General features: G+C 38.3%; 1 protein-coding gene across 1 annotated transcript in view; it reads left to right on the forward strand.

Annotated features, from left to right (window-relative positions):
* Positions 1-22,087, forward strand: part of FANCM (FA complementation group M) — a gene marked incomplete at its 5' end in the record, with an annotated part of 79,095 nt that overhangs the window by 21,758 nt on the left and 35,250 nt on the right. Inside the window, 7 exons of the mRNA XM_085297874.1 lie at positions 6,499-6,630; positions 7,449-7,581; positions 11,272-11,400; positions 11,931-12,032; positions 17,612-17,796; positions 18,436-18,642; positions 21,105-21,339. Of these exons, the coding sequence (XP_085154000.1) occupies positions 6,499-6,630; positions 7,449-7,581; positions 11,272-11,400; positions 11,931-12,032; positions 17,612-17,796; positions 18,436-18,642; positions 21,105-21,339 (1,123 nt within the window). The remainder of the gene's footprint in view (positions 1-6,498; positions 6,631-7,448; positions 7,582-11,271; positions 11,401-11,930; positions 12,033-17,611; positions 17,797-18,435; positions 18,643-21,104; positions 21,340-22,087) is intronic.

Genomic DNA, 22,087 nt, shown 5'->3' on the forward strand with positions numbered 1-22,087 from the left:
AAAGAATTTTCCTGTAATTTTGAAAGTTGGGTTATTGCTACTGAGCAAAGGCATCCCGATTCTTGGAGGTTTCTTGCAGGAAATTGTTCTTAAGAAGAGCTGACTTTCTGAGGCAATGTGGAGAGGCTCTTCCTCTGCCTGTCCTGCAGAAAGAGCTCCAGCTCTTTCTCACAAAAWATAATCCTAACTTTTATTCTCTAAATAGTGTTTAAGCAAATAGGTGCTTAAATAGGACTATTTCTTTTTGGAGGATTGCTAAGTGTCATTGCTGGAGATGAAAAAAAGGAGAAAACTTGTCTGTAATCACAGCCAAATTTCTCAGTTTGTGGGAATTGCCACTAAATACTGACTGGAGTTTGAGATTGTACTTGAATGATCCACYGGAACAGATAACCACTTGTGTATTTTGATTTGTTTTTGTGTTGTAATATGCTTATAATGAAGAGTTAAACTCGATATAGTACTGAAGACATGTTACGGTCCGTATCCAGACACTGCTGTCAGCTTTGGCTAATACMGTAGTTGGTCACTACTAATTACAATTGAAAAAAGCTGATTTTTATTTTATTTGGTTTTGCTTACTTGTTAATTTTGTATGTGGCTGTCGGCTAATAAATAGTTTCTCTGGAGAGAACATGCTTCTGTAAATGCTATATTTTGGGTGCTTTCCTGGCCRATTATATCCCTGGATATAATAGAAAAGCAAATATTTAGTCTTTCAAATTGAGGATACAAAGCATCCTCAGTAGGAAGCTTCAGTCTATCATGTGATAAAGTGATGACATTTACTCTTACTGAACTGCAGTTCAGTATAAAAATGCCACTTCTGTTTTATAACTTCTCAAGTGAGAAAGTAAAAACACTCTTAGTCAAATTGATTGAAAAGTAAAAACTGTAGACCATCTTCTTTGCAACTTTTAGGTGAAAAGTGCTGCAAGAAGAGAAAAACAAAATGTCGAAAGAAGATGAAATGTTGTAAAATRTTGTGAAATATTGGAAATTCTGATAACATCAGCTTTCAGGGAAGAACGGTATATTTTAAATGTGTATAAAAGATTCCTGGAGAGTGGACAGACTCTGAAGGTCTGAATGAGTTAATGACTCATGACAATAAAACTTGCGGAGGAGCTGAGATCATTGCTAGATTGATCAGTGTTGATGTGGAAGAATTAAAAAGTTAGTTAAAAAAAAACCTTGCACACAAAAACCCACTGCATCCTTCTGTGTCTTTTTTTCTGTTTTTTCATTTTTGGGAAGATAGGTAAATGTCAGGCCAAAGCTTACATAAAATATCACTTCTGTCCCTCGTATTCTGTCTTGGTTCTGAGATTATACGAGGMGAATAACTGAAATTCAGCACTAATAGTAGTTCCTAACATGCTTCTCAGTTGTCTTCTCMGTCATAAACCAACATCTGGTGCGTGTGAATAGTTGTCATCTTTCGCTGTACTTTGTTACGATTTAAGAAGCTTCATCAAACGTGACGATAAACTGTTCTCGCTGTGCACAGGATGTTCTCAGGCTTTCTGAGGGCCGGTCAAAGGACGCCTGCTACCCGCCCCGGCTCCTCTGAGGGACGGGCTCTTACCGTTACCGGACTGACTGCGTCTTTGAGCTCTGCTGGGCTCTCGCACCCCGCGGTACTCTTCGATAGAGTCCTAAGACTTTCTCTCAGCCTTGAGCTGTGGTTGGCAGTGTTTGAACGCAGTCTGTGCTCTGTCGGCTGTATCGTTCCTAGGGCGATTTCTTGGAAAACACGTTCAGGAGTCTTAGGTTGCTGCACCTACCCCCTCTCAGGATACCACACTCTGTTAAACCCAAACCTTTTTAGTTTCAGTCCTAAAACAGAATAAGGAATGCTCTGCCTCTTCATCTCGTGTCCGCTGGGGCGGCTCTTTCCTGGAGCTGCCAGAGGCCCTGGYTGCTTTCATGCCTTCCTGCCGTGTTGAATCAGTTTGTTCTCCGCCAGGACGGTACAATCACAGYGCTCTGCTCCTCGCGCTTGCGTGAAGTCCGCCTTCCGGCCTGCCTTTYCAGCTGTGGTCTGGGGGACTAGAGCCTGGGAGAAGTCTCCTCTCTCCCCTTCTTCCCTTTCTGCGCTCCCTTAGTTGGGAGTTTGCAAATGTGGAGCAGACAGTGGGAGCAGCAGAGCAGCACAAGGTCGGTATGGTGCGCAGCAGCAGCAGCAGCCCGGGTTTGTGTCCTGGAGCTGCTCGTGCCGCTTCGCCCCCGGTTTCCAGGGGCCCYGTGGCAAGCCGGCGGGCCCACGAGCATGCAGCATGCAGCGCAGCGGCGGGGTGCCGCTCGCCATCGCGCAGTGTAGCCCTRTCTCCTTCCACATCAATTCCACGTCTGCCACAACGTGCTTGGAAGTGAACTGTAGCATGTTGTGCGCCGAAAACGCTGGAGCTGGATGGGTTAGAAAACCGGGGAGATGAAGGAAAAGGCACCTTCGTCTGTCTGAGCTCAGTGTGGCTGTCTGAAATGCRGTGCTGCTGCTACTCGCAGCTCAGAGAGCTACAGAAGGCTCCCTGGCACTTTGGATTTCTTGGGGTTATGAGGAAACGATTTATAAGTAGATCTAATTAGTCTTTGTTTTGTGGAGATACGATCTATTTCATAGCTAATTTCTTTCAAACCTGTCATACTGCATCACTTCTAGAGAAGAGAATGAATTGAGTTCTTTACTGCTTTCCTGTGGCAAAGTTTGCAAGTCTGCAGTGAAATAACTAGGCCAGWTCTTTTGTTTCCAGTTAGTCTCCAGGGAATAAATTAAGAGCCTTTGTTTTCTATTTGTGCTAAGAGAAAATAAATTAAAAACTGTTATTAGTGAGATGTAGCTGAAGCAGTAAACAGTTCTTTGCCTTGTCATTTCTAGTTAAAATACACGTTTCTGTTCTCAGCTAACGTTGTAAGTCCAAGCTACAGGTTTTAGGGTAATTTCAAGTACCAGCTTTGAAAAGTCAGTGTGATATGCTGGGGAAAAAATACCTTGGGCAGCAAATACTTTAGGTTCTTGGCAAGTTTARTGTAGTACGGGATAACTACACAGGTTCCCTTTCATATATTATTAGTAGTAGATCTATCAGTTTATCAATTAATTTAAGGGAGATAGAAAAAGTCATTAGTGCTGGTAAGAAATTCATATAAGTGAATTCTACAGTTCCGTTTTTAAATGAGTAACGTAACACTTAAACGTTCTGGAAAGACTGAAGAGACTTTCCAGAAGTATTATATTTTTAATTAAAAATAGAGGTTTAGAAACAAGATAAATGTAATCGCTTTGAGTAGTGCTTGTTTCTGTATCTCTTCTAAGTAGGTTATGTTTACCGTTCCTTATTAGTTTTGAAGCTACAGGTGACTGGATCCTGCTGTCTTTCATAACAGTCTATCTTGGTTTGTTTTGTAGAAGATGATTAAATCAGACAGGGGTTGTACATTGAATACACAGTGACAATGTAATTTTCTTAAATGTTATAAACCAGGTCAAGAGATGAACAAAAAAATATGTAATGGAAAATTTTAAAAAAGAGCTGTGCAACCAGTATGACACATAATACGTGTGCACTGCAATATCATACCAACGTGGATATTGCTTTTTAACACTAATTTCTTTTTTAAGGAAACATTTTTGTATTCAGAGACTGACTCCATTTCTACTACYTGAGAAATAATTAAAGCTTTATCTTTAGTAGCTAGAGTATCCTTATCACTGAACTGTTTGAGGAGAGGGTAAATTGTGATTTTAATGGCATCTCATTAAAATGAGACGCACTGAGTTATGCCTTGCATGGTGACCACTTTTTGAAATACATTTTTTTATAGGCTGGAACTGATGYTACTAGTTTGTTCCTTTTAAAGTGGCTCATCAGATACAGGTTAGATTTAAAAGCAACGTAACAACAACAAACAAAATTTTGAATTTTCAACCTTTAAGGTTAAACCAAGTATGAGAAACTATTTTCTTGTTGAATGTTTTTGACTGCATTTTAAATAAAAGATACTGGATTTTTTTCCTTTCCTCTGGAAATTCTTAGCAATGGTGTACATTCTAATTGGTGCTAGCCTGTCAAATCAACCCAAAAATCCTGTAGAGATGGATGCGTACAGTTCTCAATATACTTTGTGTAACCCATGAACCATCTCAAAAAGGATCAACAGAATCATTCTTTTGTGTGTCATAAGAAAATTAAGAAACCCTGGGGGGTGGGGGGGAAGCGGGCTGTGCTGCTGCTGCGGRTTTCTGTTTTGCCTTCAGGCCCCTGTGGGTGTGTTTATATTAGTGGTTTWTTTGGTCTAATTAGTCCATTAGTCCTAATGGGGATGAATGCTTTGGGATGAAATCCCTTGTCTGTCCCTGCTTACCGTGCTTTGCTTTGTGTTTGCTTTGTGTTACACTACGGAGCAGTGTGGGAGCCCATGGACCACATTTCCTGTAGGTGAGAGTAAACCTGAAGATCAGAACTGCCTCTGAGCTCCTTGACTGTGTGCGGGCGTTCAGGGTGTGGGGACTAATCCCGAAATAAAGTCTGCTGACACACACGGGGTGSGCCCTGATCCTCAGCACCGACTGCTTTCCCTGCAGGTCTGCTCCTTCTGGCCTGTACCGTTTGCTAACGCAGGCGTAGCTTGCCTTTTCTTTCCAACCGGGGGTGGTGAGCTGGGGTCAGCTCATCTGAYGTGGAAATGACAAGCTGCACGAGGCTTCGTACCCCAGTCTGAAGGCCCTCGAGTAGGGAGGAGGAGCGACCTAAGATGCACCAAAGTATTCAGGTGGTAGTCAGGATTTAGGCTTCATTTCTGTTATGTCTCACCAGCCTGTATCTGTTATAATCTGCTTAGTCTGTTGACTCCAGCGTGTTGTTTTTAACGGATTTGGGTACGCGGAGCCTGCAGTGTGGAAGTTCCCCAATACATTGTTTTCTCATTTTAGCTGGTGCTGTCCCAATTTCTCATTTGCTGTTTCAAAGTTCTTTGCGCTGTTGATCCCTTTTGGGATTAATGCGATTGCAGCTGTGATTGTTCCCACCCCTTTCCTCGGGGCTTCCCACTTAGGGCTRTGTGGGCACCGTAACCAGAGCGAGAAGCTAAAGCAGTACCGGATTGTAAAAGTAACCAAACCAAGTAGAGAGGAGTTAGACTGTTGCCATTGTAGCAAAGGGGTACAAATAGACAGTGGTTGTTGATAATCTTAGTGTGTTTTAACAGACTCTAATAACCCAGAATACTCTAAAAATAAGAAGAGGATAAATAGCATTGTTACTTGGTGTTTAAACATGCATTGTATTTTTAAATTGTTTTTCCTTTCCTTTTAGGGCATTTTGTCTTCATCAGAAGCTGAAGACTTACTTAAATCAGTTCTGTTAGAAGTCCCAAACTGTTGTTTCAGTTGGACTTGTTTTTCAGTGAGCTGAAAGAACAGTAAAAAATAAATAAATAAAATCAAGACTTTACTATGCTATAGCCTTCTTTCCTACCAACACTGTTTCAGCTAAACTGGTGTTTAAATGCTTAGGAAACTTATGAAATGCTATATGCATGTAAACAGGTATCAAGAACTATCTCCTGTCAGACTAAGTCAAGACTGTCTCTGGAGAAGCTTGTTATTGTGCTATAGCATACCAAGATGTTTTTGGTACTGTTAGCCAACTGGGCCAACAGATTGTCACTCGTTTTTGTAGTACAAATCTGATTAGTCCAATTATTGCAGAGTTAGCACTCATGCAAAACTAAGTCTATGAAAAAAATCCTGACCACCTAAGGCAGAGAAACAAAGAGGAAAAACAGGATTAAGATGAATTAGTGCAGGTCACTTCCCTTGTTTCACTGATGTGGAAAGCAGGTACATGTGATGTATAAAAACAAAATTGCATTTTACATGGCTTCCAAAGGAAACGAGGCACAGTACTGTTTCCCAGCTGTGTCCATCTGCCTGACAGTCACTCCTCCTCTATTCATTCCCCCTCCCTGCACACACGACTTTCAAACCTATTGGTTTAAATTACCTGTGGAAATGTAAAGTTCTCAAAGCTGAATGTGTTCCTACAAGTTTTCCTGAAACTAATGGCCTGGGAGAAAAGACATCAAAATTAGTGTTCCCAGTGAGAGGGGGAGCTGCAACATGAGTGCAGTAGCTAGTTCCCTCTTCCTCCCTGGCCAGTCAGTACTTGCAGGACTACAAAAGCACAGCATGCGATAGTGCTTGTCGGGTGATTGATGGATATGGGGTGATTTGGGGGGGTTAGGGGTCTTCCTGTATAGGATACAAAGCATGAAGTGAGCATTATGGTAAGCCAAAGCACCAGGGTACCATCAGTTATGGAAACCAATTATTCAGAAATCAGTATTGCCTTGCTTACAAAATACCTTTCAAAGAACACAAATGGTTCATTTATTTTCTATTTTATACATTATCAAGAGTAAAAATAAAATTACTTAAAAAGGCTAAATATCTTTACCTTCACATTTCATGTGTGCCTTGTTTTGTTTTGTTTGCAGGTGCTAGAAGCATTTGCTGGACGCCTGATTAAAATAGGAGTTTTAGCAAGGCGAGATATTCCCAGCCTTACAAAGTATCAGATAATTCTAGCAAGGGATCAGTTTAGAAAAAACCCTTCTTCACAAAACGCGGTAAATGTAATATAATTTTTTTTGTGTTACTAGAGTATCAAATAAATAGTAATACTTCATAGTTCACAAAGCTTCTTGATATGTTTTAACTTACATTTCCATTGGAACATTCTATTTGTAGCCTTGGGATAAAGTATGCTTACTTGTTCCAGATTTCTTGATGCTAGTATAGGAGAGTTAAAGAAAAAACAAAGAGCTTCATTTGCAAACTGAAAGCACTCTAAGAACTTGCATTGCACTTTCTGACTGCCCAAACTACACTTTGACCTTAAAACTGCATTACTACCTTTTATTTTTCTGTAAATTGCCATGGAATTGTAAACTTSAGTTGAACTGCCATTGAGTTGAAAACAGAAAGAATATTGCCTTAAAAAAAAGKCAGTGTACCTTAAAAAGAATGTTGGGAAGTGTAGTTCACAGTAGGAAAGACAACTTTCCTAACTTAAATTTTGTGGTCTAGACAGACATGACACAAATCTCTTTTTTTTTTAATCAAATATTGATGGATAGTTCAGCTATACATGCCAACAGTCAAATTTTGAATTGCGTTGGAAAGTAATGAGCTAATCTTGGAAGATAATGCAAGTATTTTGGAAATAATTTGAATGGCAAGAGAAAATTGCTGTGACTGATCATTAGGAATTTAGTAACCTATCTCCTGAAGTTTTTGATAGACAAAACACTCACTGCGCATTACTTTTTTCTTTGTGTCCATTTCTCAGATGTTAATCTAATATTTGTCATGAGAATTGGAGTATGATTCTTGCTGCTTATTGACTTCCTTAATTTAATCTAATGAGTCATTTTTGTTTTCACAGGGAATACAGCAAGGTACAATTGAAGGAGATTTTGCACTTTGTATCAGTTTATATCATGGTTATGAGCTACTGCTGCAAATGGGATTACGATCATTATTTATCTACCTTTTTGGAATTATGGATGGATCAAAAGGTGAAAAGTCTTCAGAAACATCCTTTCTTTTGACCCCATTCCTTCTCATTTAATTTACCTCATACATAGTTACTTTTGCTCAAAATAGTTAATTTAATGAATAGGTTGCAAACGTAAGTGGCTTTTGATCCCCCTTCATCACTATTGGAAATGTCATTCAATGTTAGAAATAGTTATATAGTATGTTTGGGAAAGCAAATGTGTGTGTCTGGGAGCAGTTTTGAAATAGGGGAAGACACAAATAGAGTTTGTAGTAAGTGACAGTAGTATCTCAGGAGAGGCAAAAAATAACCATCAAACAATTTAAACCAAGAAASGGTTTGACCTTTTGAAGCAAGTCCTCCCTTATTTAGCTCCTATTATAACAAAAATAGTTACAGTGTGTGCATGAATTTTGAGCATCTTTGCCAGAAGACTTTCTAACTACAAATTTAGATGCATCACTAGAATTTCTACACTGACTGTGCAACAACTTCACCACTTACTAAGGTGCATATGTAATTCCTTTCTTTATACTATAGACAAGGTCTTATCCTGGTTTAGAACATGAGCTTCACTTTCCTCATGTAAGACTTTTCTTTTTCTAAGGATTCTATATATATGCACATTTTCCCATTAGGAAGATTAAAAAATTAAGATCAAGGTTAAAATGAATAATGTCCTCAGCTGCCCTCTCACTAATATGCATGTACTTGCTGATTTCTTTCACTTTCTTCTCAAAAGCTGCTCCTGCAAATGCACAGGTTCCTCAAGTCCAGTTAGATGAGTCTGTGGCTATAGATCAGCCCAGCATCAGCTCTAGAGAACTGCTGTTCTTTATGGGAATATAGTCCAGAGTAAGCTGCGTCAAGTGCCATATCTTACGTGGTTCTCTAAGCCTAGCTTTGAAATTTTGGTGTAATTGAAAGAGGACTGAGATCCCCAGATATTTATGGTAAAAATAATCTAAGTCCTAGCAAGCTGATGAAAAACAGAAAAGGTTCCTTGCCCCAGGATAGGTAGCACTTGTTTTTCAATTTATTAGGTTGACCGAATCCAGCATGTAAGATTCATTATTCTGGATTGCGAATCAAATGAGGAAGTTCTCCAGTGACTGCAGTATACATGCATGTCCTCATCGAGATCTGAGAAGTTTGTTGGACCGAAGCTCTAGTACAGTTGACAAATATATGTTTTATTTGAAGTGATTAAGTTTTAGCTATGTCTAAGTTCCCCAGCCCATCTGTTGCACTGATGAGTGTTGCAAGTGATTTGAGTGAAGAAGTTTGCCACTCGATATAACAGCAACTGCTTGATTCTCTTTTGTGCCATAATATTACATAAGTGATAGGCCTCAAGCAGACATTTTTGGCTTGACATAAAATTCCTTGATTAAGCTACCCGCCTTGTTCAGTGCTAAAAATGAAGTGCAATGAAGAAGRTAAACAAGAAGCAATGCAAGTTAAATACTGAATGTGTCTGAGTGCCTGAATTTGCCTAGAACTGTTGGGTAATGCCAGCATTGCTGACTGTCTCTGCTGTGCTGCTCCCTGAAGGAGTATGTACCTGACACGCTCGTCACAAGCATTCTGATTTCTGCTGAATCTCACGTAGATCCAGAATTCCTGATCTTTCTGGAGCCCTCCACTCTGTATAGCAGTTTAGTGCAAAGTACTTGTTCCAAGTTAATGAGAATATCACAGAGGTTAGGACTCTGGTTTGTATAGATGGGTTAGAAATCTACAGCTCTGTCTRCACTGATTTGCATGTGATATGAAGAACTTTGTTTTAAGAATTGTCTTCATTTTTACCATTGAAATTAGTCTTGTGATTCTCTGTGTCTGCAGGATGAGGGCTGTTATGTGTGTAACTATTCTAGAAAGCTYTTGTTAGTAGTCTTGTAGAAAAATTACTTACCTGCGGTATCTATAATTGCCTTTCTGCTGCAGCTGTAGTCTCACTGGACTAAGGTGTTGGGAGGGCTTATATGGGAGGTTTCAAGTGTCGRGCATACTTCTTTAGTCAAAGCAAGGCGACCTTGACATACAAGCCTTTGAAGTCCATCTCTAACTCAGGTCCRACTAGCTGTAGTACTGCCTGGTTCGCTGTCACTGCTGCTGCTTGTTAATGATTAAACTAGTCCTTGGCGTGCGTTTCTGTTCATACGTGCCTGTGCCTTAAGGACATGATGCTATTCTCATCACCGAGGGCAAATTTTTTCTTTGGGGTGAAATGATCACTTTTAGTCAACATAATCTTTTGTTGCTGCTAGTAGAGTACTCTGTTTCCAGCCCTTCATTTCTTTTATGTCCTTTTATTGTAACTGACGTTTGTGCATCCTCACCACAAACTTGATCAAGAACAACTTCACCTGAAAATTAAACTATCACATTCTTATTCTCTTCCTCATCAAGTCATAGAAAGTCTCTTTATTAAGCAGAAGTCATCTGATTTTAACATTTTCGTAGAGAATATTTCATACTTCTAGTCATTGTTTCTCTCTGTACCTTTTCTAGTTTTATTACATCATTTTTTCAAAATGAGATGGCAAGAACAGTGTCCACTCTTCTAGATGTGGATACAGCAGGAATTCATACAGTGATGCAGTAGTGTTTTCTGTTTGGCCTCATTTTATTTTCTTAATTCTATCATTGAATATTGTGAGTCTTGTGCAACACTTTGCAGTCATTTCAGACCTCTTGGATTGCACTGCTAGCTAGTTTGGAATTGGTGCCTCCTTTGAGGGCGCAAATTTCTGCCTGGTGATGTCAGTCTACCTGCAGGTTTCTGGTGAAGCACTGGATGTGGGAGGGGAGGGTCCAGCAGTCTGGAATAGCCCGTGGTGTTGCTTCCATGTTTCCTGCTTTCTTTTGGTTTGCAAATAGGCCACTTAGCTGTGTAACTGTGTGCTAGCTTATAAAAGCTACTGTGCCCACAGCACTGATCATTAAATTGCATTGCTTTTCTCCTACATCTAAAGCAAGAATGTATGGTATACATTGTATATTATACATAGTATATTATCTATGTGTGGAATAGAATAGTATGTAATAGAATAGACAGTATGCGTATGCTAATAATTTTTGTGATTTCTGTGACAATACTTTTGGTATTTTTGCAATTTATTACTTTTGTATGTGCAGAATTTATCATTTTGAATTCATAGTGCTGCTGTTAGACCTAGACATTGGAAAGCATTTCATGTATTTTGTAGTTCCTCAGATTCCTTAAGGTCCTATTCACTATTGAAAGGTAACCGATGGAAAATATTTCTAATAACTAGTTCTTTTGTACTGGTTTTGGTAAGTTTGGTTTCTGGTTCCAGTAGAACAAAATTTGTTACAGCATTGTCATAAAATTATTCAAGAAACAGCTTTAGCAATGGACTCCCTTTTCTTTGGGTACTTGGAAGCATTTATAGTAGTTGTAGAGTTTCTCTGGTGTAAAGCAGCTGTCATAAAACTTCTTGGTTTCCCAATAGGGCCAAGGCTGCTTTTTTATCCACATAATTTTCATGTTTAAATTCTATAATGATGTCCTTCCTGAAAAAAATATTAACTCCACACAATGTTTATTATGTTTTCTAAAGCTAACGTGTAAATTTTAGTTCTCCARAAGACCTTATTATTTCTAAGAAGTCTATCTTTTGGATAGCAAATATTAGACACACTCTGGAGATTGAATACTAAGATATTTAAACTTTTTACAAAGGATTAACTCGTACAAGAAATGAACTTGGTCGTAATGAGGACTTCATGAAGCTGTATCAGCAGCTAAGGGACATGTTTTCAGACACATCTCTGACTTCAGCAAATGGAAGTCTTTACAAGGAAAGARCAGGTCAGTATTTCCCTTTTAAAGACACAACATTTACTTTCTGCTTCTTCCTTAATTCAAACTCTGATAGAGCAGAGMCAATGTTAAATGAAACAGGAGATACTTGTGCATGGTCTGCAGATGCACAAAGACATTCATTATGATACTTGGCTAGTATTCTTCATTCAAGATGAAATTTTCACTGGGCTGATTTTTTGTATTTATCTTTTTTTTAGTCATTCCAGTGACCTTCAAATGAACTTTGTGTATTTGAAGCTTTTGATTTGAATCAAAATATAAGGATAAAATATTCTTAAGTAGGCTGACTGTACATCTTTAAAATGTGACCATAATGAAGGTAGTAATAAATTTTCAAATTTTGTTTTTTTTCTGTAAATAATTTACTGAAGTTTTTGTTTAGGTGAATGGAATTGGAACTAGCATCAAGAATTTTTGTCTGACTCAGAGTTAGGATGCAAGAAAATGAAGTTCACTGACACGTTATACTTACTGCAGGTGTACTTATATCTTTAATTGCTTTGTGTCCTTTCCAGTGTCTGAAAATAAAAAAGAATTTATTTATAGTCATCCAAAATTAAGGAAATTGGAAGAAATTGTAACAAAACACTTTGAATCCTGGAATAAAGGATGTTCTGGTAAGTACTTAAAACTTAAAGTATCTGAAAAGTTGAAGTTGTGGATTGAAAATGAGTAATATGCTACTTATTTACTGCCTAATTTAGTCAAGTTTTTCTTTATTGTCTTGCATGTATGTGTCTCCTCCATGTGAAAAAACTCTTCTTTTTAAAAACTATCCAAATATTGTTTTTTTCTGTAAGTTATCACTATTAATTTGATATTAACTGTTCTAACCACTTAGTAAAGCAATGATAGCCAACTTTTACTGGTGTTACAATGTCTYGTGATTTTTATAATCACAGAATTTGCTCTAGAAGCCAGCTCTCAAAGTAGTGATATCATAAACTATACTCTCCTTAAAAGTCAGACCTTCTCGCTAATACTGTTACAAATAATACATTAATGTGTGAGTTGGTGCTGTAGCCTGCAACCATCAAAGATAAATTATCAGAAAAGAAAAACTCAAATGTTTGGCTTTGTCAGTATAATGAAAATGTAATGTTGAATTGGACTGAAAATTATTGAAGGTTTCATTTTGTCAGTGTGTACATGCATGTTTGAGTACATATCTGCATTAGTTTTTGTAGCATACTTTGGAGGATTACAGAGCTTGTTCTTTTTTTTTTTTTTTTTTTTAAAAAAGCATCTTTTGAAGAACTCTTCTCTTGATAACTTGTTTAAGGAGAGAAACGATGCAATTCACTTAGAGTTTAAGGATAAAATGCTTGAGATTCTATGAAAGGACATAAGTCAATTAGCATAGATGTATGATTACTTAAAGGACAAATACAAAATATTTGCTAAAGTATATTTTCTGATTAATTTAAATGATTAAAGTGAATTAAGGTCCAAAACGATTTTTTGTAGATCAATTATTCTTATAGTGTTGAGAAATTATAATAGCAAAATAGTCCCTCTTCTCTTTCAATCCTGTCCTGCAATTTCAAAAGGAAAAAATGAATTGAATATTTTTGGGGAAGAAAATCCCTCAATTCTTAATATCGGAGTCTTTCTTATACCTTTTCCTTGGAGAATTCTTGAAATCAACATCTATAAGAAATAAACTTGAGACAAATGAGTTTATAGCTATTATTACAGAGTGTTTCGTCTGTCCAGTCATACGGACTAAATGTCTGTGCCACTACTGCTGTCTTCATATTGTATCTGAGTATGAGGATACTGCCAGTAATCCAGCAACTAAGCTTACGGTAATCTTTTTACCTAAGGCAGAAACTTTCTCAACCTTACAGCTTCTCTGATGGTGGCGTAGCTAATTATGTAATGTTAATTTGGTAGTTGCTGCAGATATGGTGCCTAGGTCTAGATGAATGTTGCACCTAAATAAATTAATTTACTACTAGATAATACATTGGATAGAGGTACCAGTGATTTACCTGGTCTACTCATGGTATTTGTAAGGAATTTGAAATACTGGGCAGCACAGTATTGAAATAACATTTATGAATTCTCGAAGGAGGCAGCTTCTACTATGGCACTCTTGGAAAGACTTTATTTTTGTTTTGTTGTTTTGCTCCTAAAACATCCAGTAGAGACTTGGACCGCTACATAAAATATATCTTACGACTGGTAATACATGGGTATTTGTGCGTATCTGAAATTAGAATAAATTATGCAGAAAGGCCTTAAAAGTAAGTTTCTTTTGAGTATTTCATTCTTACCTTAATCTGCTTCCACTATTTTTTATGTCTTGATTATTACAGCTATTACTTTATGCTAGAGCTTTCGTCATCAAAGCATCAATTTTCCTTTTACGCTTTTATATAAAAATATGAAGTTCTTCTAGTGTTTTGTTTAATATGATATTAAAATAACYGAATGAAGATGTGTAGAATTAAGCTGACAGTCAGGTTTTGAGAATGGAAAAATTTGTAAGTTCTGTGCTGCTGGTATTTTTTATTCCATACAATTTTGTCATTTCTGTATGGATATAGGAATGGAAAATATCTAATTAAAGTTCTCTGTGTAGCCAGAAGTTAATTCCCTCCTCCCCTACAAATATAAATATAGAACTGCTTTTTAATAATGCTAGCAAACATGTATATTTTGCCACCACTACCTATGTTCCAGCTTTCCTCTATGATAGATGGTCTTAATGTTAAATTCACTTCCTTTTCTTTTTTAAGATGAATGGAGAATATATAGATAAGTTCATGATATACAACTAGTTACTAAGAATGATAACCTCACAGGCCTCAGTTTGAAATTAGAACCCTTCTATTGCATTCTTCTTTCGCTCATCCTTTTTTTGCCTGGGCTAAAAGGGAGAACAACCATAGGGAATACCTGTGTCCTGAAACCAGTTCTCTAGATGCGTATAGTTAAATCTGAAACAAGGACAAACAATTGATCCTGAAGTCTGTGCCTATAATGCAAGGTTAGAAAGCACTTTAAAATTCAGTCTAATCACAAAGTTGGAGGCATCCTAATTACTAAGGGAATGTAGTAAGCTCCAGCTTGTATATCCTAAATTTATGCATCTCCAAACCCAATGTATTGGGTGATGGACAGAAATTCTGTGATACATTGTCATTTTATTTATTTGGCTTGTTATTCATTGTGTCATAGCATCTTTGATGATGTCTTTGCGCAATAACGCAAAACCTGTACTTCCACCCTGACTCCCAGTTTCTTGCAAGTAATCTTAAAACCCACATGCACAAAAGTAGCTACACCCTAAATTGTGTTCCTGGACTCTAACTAAAGAGCAAACACACCCATGTCCTGATTTCTCCCTCCTCCTGACAAGTATTTGTCTCAAGTGTATCAATAAAAACCTGAGTACTTATTAAAATTCCAAACTTCAGTGCATACATCTTTGCTTCATCAGAAGACTCTGAAATAAAAACCTAATACAATTTTATGAGCAGTGGAAATACACTCAGCATTTGTTTCAGGAAACTCATGCGGGGAGTCACAGATAAACTCTCTGGGGGAAGACAGAAGCAAAGAAAACCCCCAAACCTAATTYTGCTTTGTTCCAGTTATGCATTACTCCTACGAGTAGTGCCAGTTTGCCTGAACAAAATCTGAGCCATTTCTAACCAGTGCTATGATCAGGTTAAGTGTTGTGATTCCTGTTCATGTTCACCCCTGCTTCAGGAGCAGCAATTCAGGTGAGTGCAAGATAACATTCTGGCCAGTTCTTAAGAAATGATGGCTCCACATAATGAGCTTCTCCTGGCTAATCTTCCATACCTGGATTACTTGTCAGATTGATTATGGGCTGCTAGTGTCTTGAATTTTTGTCAGTCTGGTTTCAGGTAAGGTCAAGGAGGAAAGGGCAGCAGTATAAGATCTTTTACAATATGAAAACAGACATAACAGAATAATACTGAGTATTACTGCTATTCAAGTCATGACAATATTGTGAACAACATTATTCCATATCTATTTTTTTTAATATGAAGTTAGTGGCAGAAAATAATGTGAACTCAGGTAAGTAGAATAAGTCCAGCCTGCACTTACTCTAGAATATACGGTTTATCAGTCTGCTCAGCATGGCAAATTGTGGAGAATATATTATAGCAGTGTTGTAATTCTCTGGTTCCTAGTTAAAAATCTTGAATCATATTTGCCATTTGATTTCTAGGCCTTCCTTGGGACTGCCTTCTGTACTTGACAGATGAGCTCGAATGTCACCTGCAATTTACTGAAACAGTGTAGTGGGAATCATAGAATAGCTTAGAAGAGTTGGACAGGACCTCTGGAGGTCTTCTCATCTAACCACCTTGGTTGTCAGCCTCAAGAGTGAGATTTGTTTTGACTAGAGGCAGCAGTTTTCATAACCCACCCGTGACTTCAAGGTTTATCTTAGAAAGAAATGGGGAAAATGATTAACCTGCACCTTGTCCATTTAAAGCAGCAAAGACTACTTTGRCTTAAGCTGCTCAAAGCATGTCTGTGCACCTTTATGCAAAATTAAAAATGAAATGGAATTTTTGCTAGCTGGTCAGAGAAATGTATGTATTTTTCAATCATACTTAGCTTTAACATCAGGAAACAGCTTGATACCACAGTTACAGGCATAGCATACAATAGTTACAGGCTTGATACCATGGCTTCTGTCTTACAGGCTTGATACTATAGTTACAGGCAGGTTATTTTAGTATTTGGAGGAACAGACAAAGTGGACTGTTCAAAAGCCTGGCGCGTTGCTCACATGGCTTTGCTGGTGCGCTGGAAGGCAGAGATAACCTTACACATAAAGAAAAAAGTTCAGTGCCCAAAGACAAAATCTGAACTGTGGCAGTGTAATGTAAGAAATATGTGTCTGGTGAGAGGCACCTTGCTAGGAAAACCTGCCTGGTAGTTGATAATCGTGTGTCAGCTCTTTCTCTGCTTGTTACTGCTGCAGGAGTATAGTGATGGGAAGGGAGCAGTTGTGGCTTGTCTGGAGTCTAAGCATGATCGCCTGCRAGGAATACTTGAGTATGTGCTCTGSAAATTGGAAGRGTTTTTTCTTTAAAAATTGGTAGTTGGCTTGTTAAAATCTTCTATAAGTAATGTCCTGGATTTCCATGAAGTTCTGTTTTCCTTGTGGTATATTGGCTGATCGTTGAATGCCTGAACAGGAAATAGATTTTGTTGTTYGAAGAGAATTTAATGAAATGGCTGCATTTTTTTTGACTGATTTCAACATCTGGGTGTGACTGTAATAGTATTGTCAAAATAAACTCTCTGTAGAGTAAAAAGGCACAATGTTTCACTTTCTCAGATAATTTAAATGCCGTACTATCCACAACTTCAGAGTAAATTAATCAAACCAGTTATTTTCTTCTCTTTTTTTGAGGTAATTGTTATTTTTGCCATTAAAATGTGTAATACAAAGAATGATGATGACAGGTTGTTCAGATGCAGTAGATCCCAGCAGATAAGAGAGGTTTTTGGACATTTATTTTTCTACTGTCATAAGGATCCTAGGTTGTAGAACTGGAGTCCTAGGTTGTAGAACTGGAGATGACTCTTTGCAGTAAATTGTAAAACGCTGATACACAGCTCTTGTGCTCCATCGCGCTCTGTGCTGGACTAATGATAACAGAGCTTTTTATTGCCATGCATTGATAACCTCATCTGCCTCTGAGCACTTAAGTAACAACTTTAGAAATCACATTATAGTCTCCTTGGAAGAAGGCATTTTAAACTTCTCTTCAAGACCTTACCAGCAAACTTGAGCTTTTCAAAGCAGCATTAATAATGGTACCTCAGAGATAAGAAATTATCAGCATAGCTGGTGCAAATTCTGCAAAATTTGAACACTGCTTTGATTCCAGGGAGGAGTCATTTGGCCAGGTGAGTCTCAGAGCATTTTCTGAGAATGATGCAGTTTGCCTAAACAGACTGAGAAGTTCCTAATTGTCAATTTTGTCTACRGATATTTTGGATTGACTTTTTTTTAATAAGTGAGAAATCAAAATACAGTATATTTGGACAAAATGTTCTGACCTTTGAGTTGGTCGAGAGCTGGGAATTTGTAATTTGTGGGAAGACCTGTCCTCATATTATTGTTATTTATTATTACTATTATTTTAAAAATACATATAAAAATGCTTTTATGGCTTTTTTTTAAATTAAACAGGTCAAAACATGACTGAAAACAAATYGATGGACACCAGAGTAATGATCTTCTCATCATTTCGAGATAGCGTGCAAGAAATTGCAGAGATGCTTTCCCGGCTCCATCCTGTTGTCAGAGTCATGACTTTTGTTGGCCATTCCACAGGGAAGAGCACCAAAGGCTTCACGCAGAAGGAGCAACTTGAGGTAAAGAGAAGATGAGATTTGGAAATGGTGTTATAAGGAGAATTCATTGTATAAATAATTGTAGGAATAATTAATGTAGATTGTATAGCGGTGACTGAGCCTTACAGTATCATTAGTKAATTTCCATGTAACACAATTGCTTCTAGAGTATCTGAGATTTTACTCACTGTATAAATGGAAATATTTTATACATTTATGTCTGCATAATGTTAAGATATGCTAAATATTACGTATTTGAAAATGTGGAAAAATATTTAAATATTTTTTTTTTGTTTGCTTAGGGGATGTTTTTTATTGTAAATAGAGAAAAGATATCCTTAAATTTTGATTAAATATATATATATTTGTAAGTACTTAATTGTGAACTTGGGAACATAAATTTAAAAATCAGAATAAGATGTGCTTTCTCTCCTTTATTTAAGAAAAGACGAATCAGGTGTTGATAGTATTAGTGTGTTACATTTTGACCACCAGTTCTGAATGAAGTAGTTGACAAATTTGGAAAGGCTGATTGCACATTTGTAACCTTAAAATGTCATTCAGTTTTGCAGCTTCTGGATGAAGCTAATAAAAAGTGCTACATGTGTATAAGGAGCTKTCTAGCTAACCTGTTCAATCGATTTTTAATCTGTTATTCAGGTGGTGAAACGCTTTCGTGAAGGTGGATATAACACTCTGGTCTCTACCTGTGTTGGGGAAGAAGGCTTAGACATTGGAGAAGTCGATCTCATAGTCTGCTTCGATGCTCAGAAAAGTCCGATTCGCCTTGTGCAGCGAATGGGCCGAACGGGGCGCAAGCGGCGAGGCAGGATCGTAGTTATCCTTGCGGAAGGGCGGGAGGAGCGGGTGAGTGTGGCGCTTTCCTCCCTACCACGCACACAGGCTGGTGGAAAGCAAAACGACTGCTCAGCCTGCTGCAGAAAACTGTATACCCTAGGCTTGAAATCATGACAGCCATGACCTCTCATAGCAGCGTTTTAAAAAGGGAAGGAAAGTTGGATAGCCTGGAATATTTTAAAACTCTGTGCACTTTCTCAATGTTCAGATCTTGGAGCCTTTGTTCTTAATACCTCTTATTTTTTAAATGATAAAATGAAATGCAGAAAAGGATGGGGTTTTGTTTGTTTGTTTGGGGCCTTTTGGCCAAAGCCGCAGAACAATCTGCGGAACAGTCAGTAACGAAGCTCAGAGCAGAGGGCTGAAGAAGTGTCTCGGGCTGATTTGCTGACGACACTGTGCTTTCAGACGAGTACTTAGTTGCAGCAGTCTTGCGTGTGAGRTCTGAAGAGATCAGCTTAAGTGGAAATCTACTTTTGCTAAATTCCTGAACCTCAGCGCTCCGCTCCGGTATAATTAATCTTCTCTGACTGCAGGCTGCCTCTTGGGAAACTAGCGTACCGCGGAAACGCGCGCGGTGAGGCTGGGGCCCGCTCTCGGCCCCGTCGGCACACGGCCCAGCTCCGCCGCGCGGTCGCACCGTTGCCGGACCGGACCCACGGGAGGCGGCGAGGCTGGCGTTGAGCCGGGGGCGGCGAGGCCGTCCCTCTTGACGGCGGCATGCGGTTAGTCCGGTTGCAGTGAAATGTGCAGCTGCCTCTCTGCAGTTTTGGCGTGCACCCCGCTTTTGGAGTGCCGGGCACCCGAGTGCGCTCCTCTGCTCGGGCTGCAAACCCGTTTAGTKCTGTGTTGGCTTTGGTTTTATTTTGCTGGCTGGGTAAGTTCTCAGATACCGTTTCATGAAGTGAAGTCTGAGACCTGTGTATGCTAAGGGTAGACTCAATATTTGTCTTGTTACTGTTTCGTTTATTGCAGTTGATGCGTTTCTGGTTTAAGCTGGTAGGTAGCAGAGATTTAAATCCAAGTGAGGGGTCAAATATTGTGGTATTTTTTTTCTTTTCTTAATTTAGTTTCCTTCCAGCTCTCCTGTTAATGGGTAGATTCTCCTGTATCACATAACTTGTAGCCAAGTAGTTGGTAGTCTCATAGTAACTCCTCTGAATGTGCCTTAGCATGGAGGGGAGCTGCTACCTCGAGATTTAGACCAACAAAAATATACAGGCCCAGAGGCRTTGCATGAGCTCAAGGCCCCTCAGACTCGTTATCAGCCAAGCTGACACTGGCTGTGAAACAAAGAAAACAAGAAACATTTCAAAATACTGTTAAGCAATGAGTTCAGCAATACAAAGTTTGTTCCATAAAAATACTTCTTACCTGTTTTAGGATCAAAAATAAGATGCTGGATTGCCTGTGGGACAGTTTAACATAGCTAGCTATTAGCCTCCTTCACTTTTATCTGTCTTCCTGAATACAAGCTTCAAAGGTCGTCTCTGCTGGGAAGGCAGCTTGGCAAACGTGGAGCAGTTAGTTGGCCCCCCCGACGTGCCATCGCCAGCGGGGACCCGCAGCAGCGGTGCAGAGAAAAGCATTGGAACRAGAGATGTGAAAAGTGCAGGCTCCTTTCTTTCCTTCCTTTCTCCATCAGTGACTTTAYTCTTTGTTTCACAATAAGAAGGGAGTGTTGTTAAAAGAACTTGAAGTATATGTGACAAATACAAATAACACTACACCTCATTTTGCATCACCTCCTTTTTTTGTTTCTATTGTAATCTAATTTGCCTCATCCCTGTACCTATGGCAGTTTGTGAATTCCTCTAGGCAAGGGCTGTGTGTTTCTTTTTTCTCAAGTGCTGTGCCCAATTTGATCTATTTACAGACTGTAAATATAGGGGTATATCAAGGTTTATGTTTTGGCTGATGTATCTTTAGGATTTCTTATTCTAAGACATGCTTGCAATTTGAAGAACAATCATTGTTCTTTGTTACTTCTTTGCTTTTACCACAATTGCTTTGAATGTTTTATCTAAACACAAAAGATGATCATTCAAATTTAATTTGACTTAGATATTTTAGAATGGATGTTCCTTATAAAAGGAGAACTTAGTAACTGTTTTTTTAAGTAATCATTACGGTATTTTCAGTGCAATCTTATTGCTCTATTGTTTTCATCTACATCCTTCTGCTCCTTCCCTTTGTTTTTGTTACCGTAACGTGGAGTCATACTGCAAGTTGGGTACTTGTTCAAGTGCTTTTGTTGACCTAACTGACCATATTCATGGAAGAGGGAATCTGGTTGGCTGTTTGCGCTTTGTATCATATTTTGGTTTAGGTTTTTGATTTTGCAGCTTTGTACTGGAACATGATGAAATAATGAGAAACCCCATAGCTACTCAGGTGTGCTTTTGCTTTTGATAAAGTGACATCAAAAAAAAACAGTTCAACAGCAAATGACTTAATGCTGTCTTTTACAGACTTACAATCAAAGCCAGTCTAACAAGAAGAGCATTCACAAAGCTATTGCAGAAAACAAAATGCTTCATTTTTACCAGCATAGCCCACGTATGATTCCAGAAGGCATAAATCCAAAGTTGCATAAAATGTTCATCACTACGGAAAAATACGAACCAAACAGTTCAGGAGTGCTTTCCAAAGAGAGAAGATCTAGTTCTCTCCAGAACAAATCTGCTCTTTTTTCCTGTGTCACTGGTAAGAGGATTATGGTGTTTCCGTAAGCACTGTGTAAGCTGGTATCTTCATGTTATATTACAGCATATCAAAACTGTGTGCTCATGTGAGTTCTGGCTCTGTAGTGAAAGTGTCATTKCTATCAGCTGAACCTCTCACTTGGGATATTGTGCCAACGACTACTTTAATTCTACATTCTGTTTTTCAAATTGCTGTTCTGTCCTTAAATGTCTGTACTTCAGATCAGACATTTGTTTCATCTTTCTCCGATGAGTAAGGGCCAGAACCTCCAGCAACTTCTACAGCTAGAAGAGGCAAATGTTAGTGATGCCTTTGAAAGCGTCTAATATGCGTATGTCAGTTGACATAATCGTTACTAAATGTTTAATGATAATTCTGTACTAAGTTTGTTTTTTAGGTATAACACTTGGACTTAATGATTTTATTAATACAACGAATGGCTTCTTTCTACCTTTCCAAATGACAATAGTAGAGAAATGCMTTAAAAGTAAAGGAATTAGGGGGAGGAAAAGAGGAGGCAAGGGTAGTTTATTTATGAATTGCACGCTAGTGGAGAAAAGTGAATCTAAAAAGAGAAATTGCTCCTCATCTGACTCCCTCATTTGGCACTGGAATACTCAGTAAACTAAATATAACTTTTGTAATTGGAGGAAAAAGCTAATGTTCTGTAAATACTTGGAAATTTTCATGCTAGATTTAGACTAGCATTAAAGACCAATAGGAACTATTTTGAAGGAAGAAACTCCTA

The sequence above is a fragment of the Rhea americana genome, unplaced genomic scaffold (genome assembly GCF_003343005.1).
Source record: "Rhea americana isolate MKP2758 unplaced genomic scaffold, rheAme1 scaffold_131, whole genome shotgun sequence".
Classification (NCBI taxonomy): domain Eukaryota; kingdom Metazoa; phylum Chordata; class Aves; order Rheiformes; family Rheidae; genus Rhea; species Rhea americana.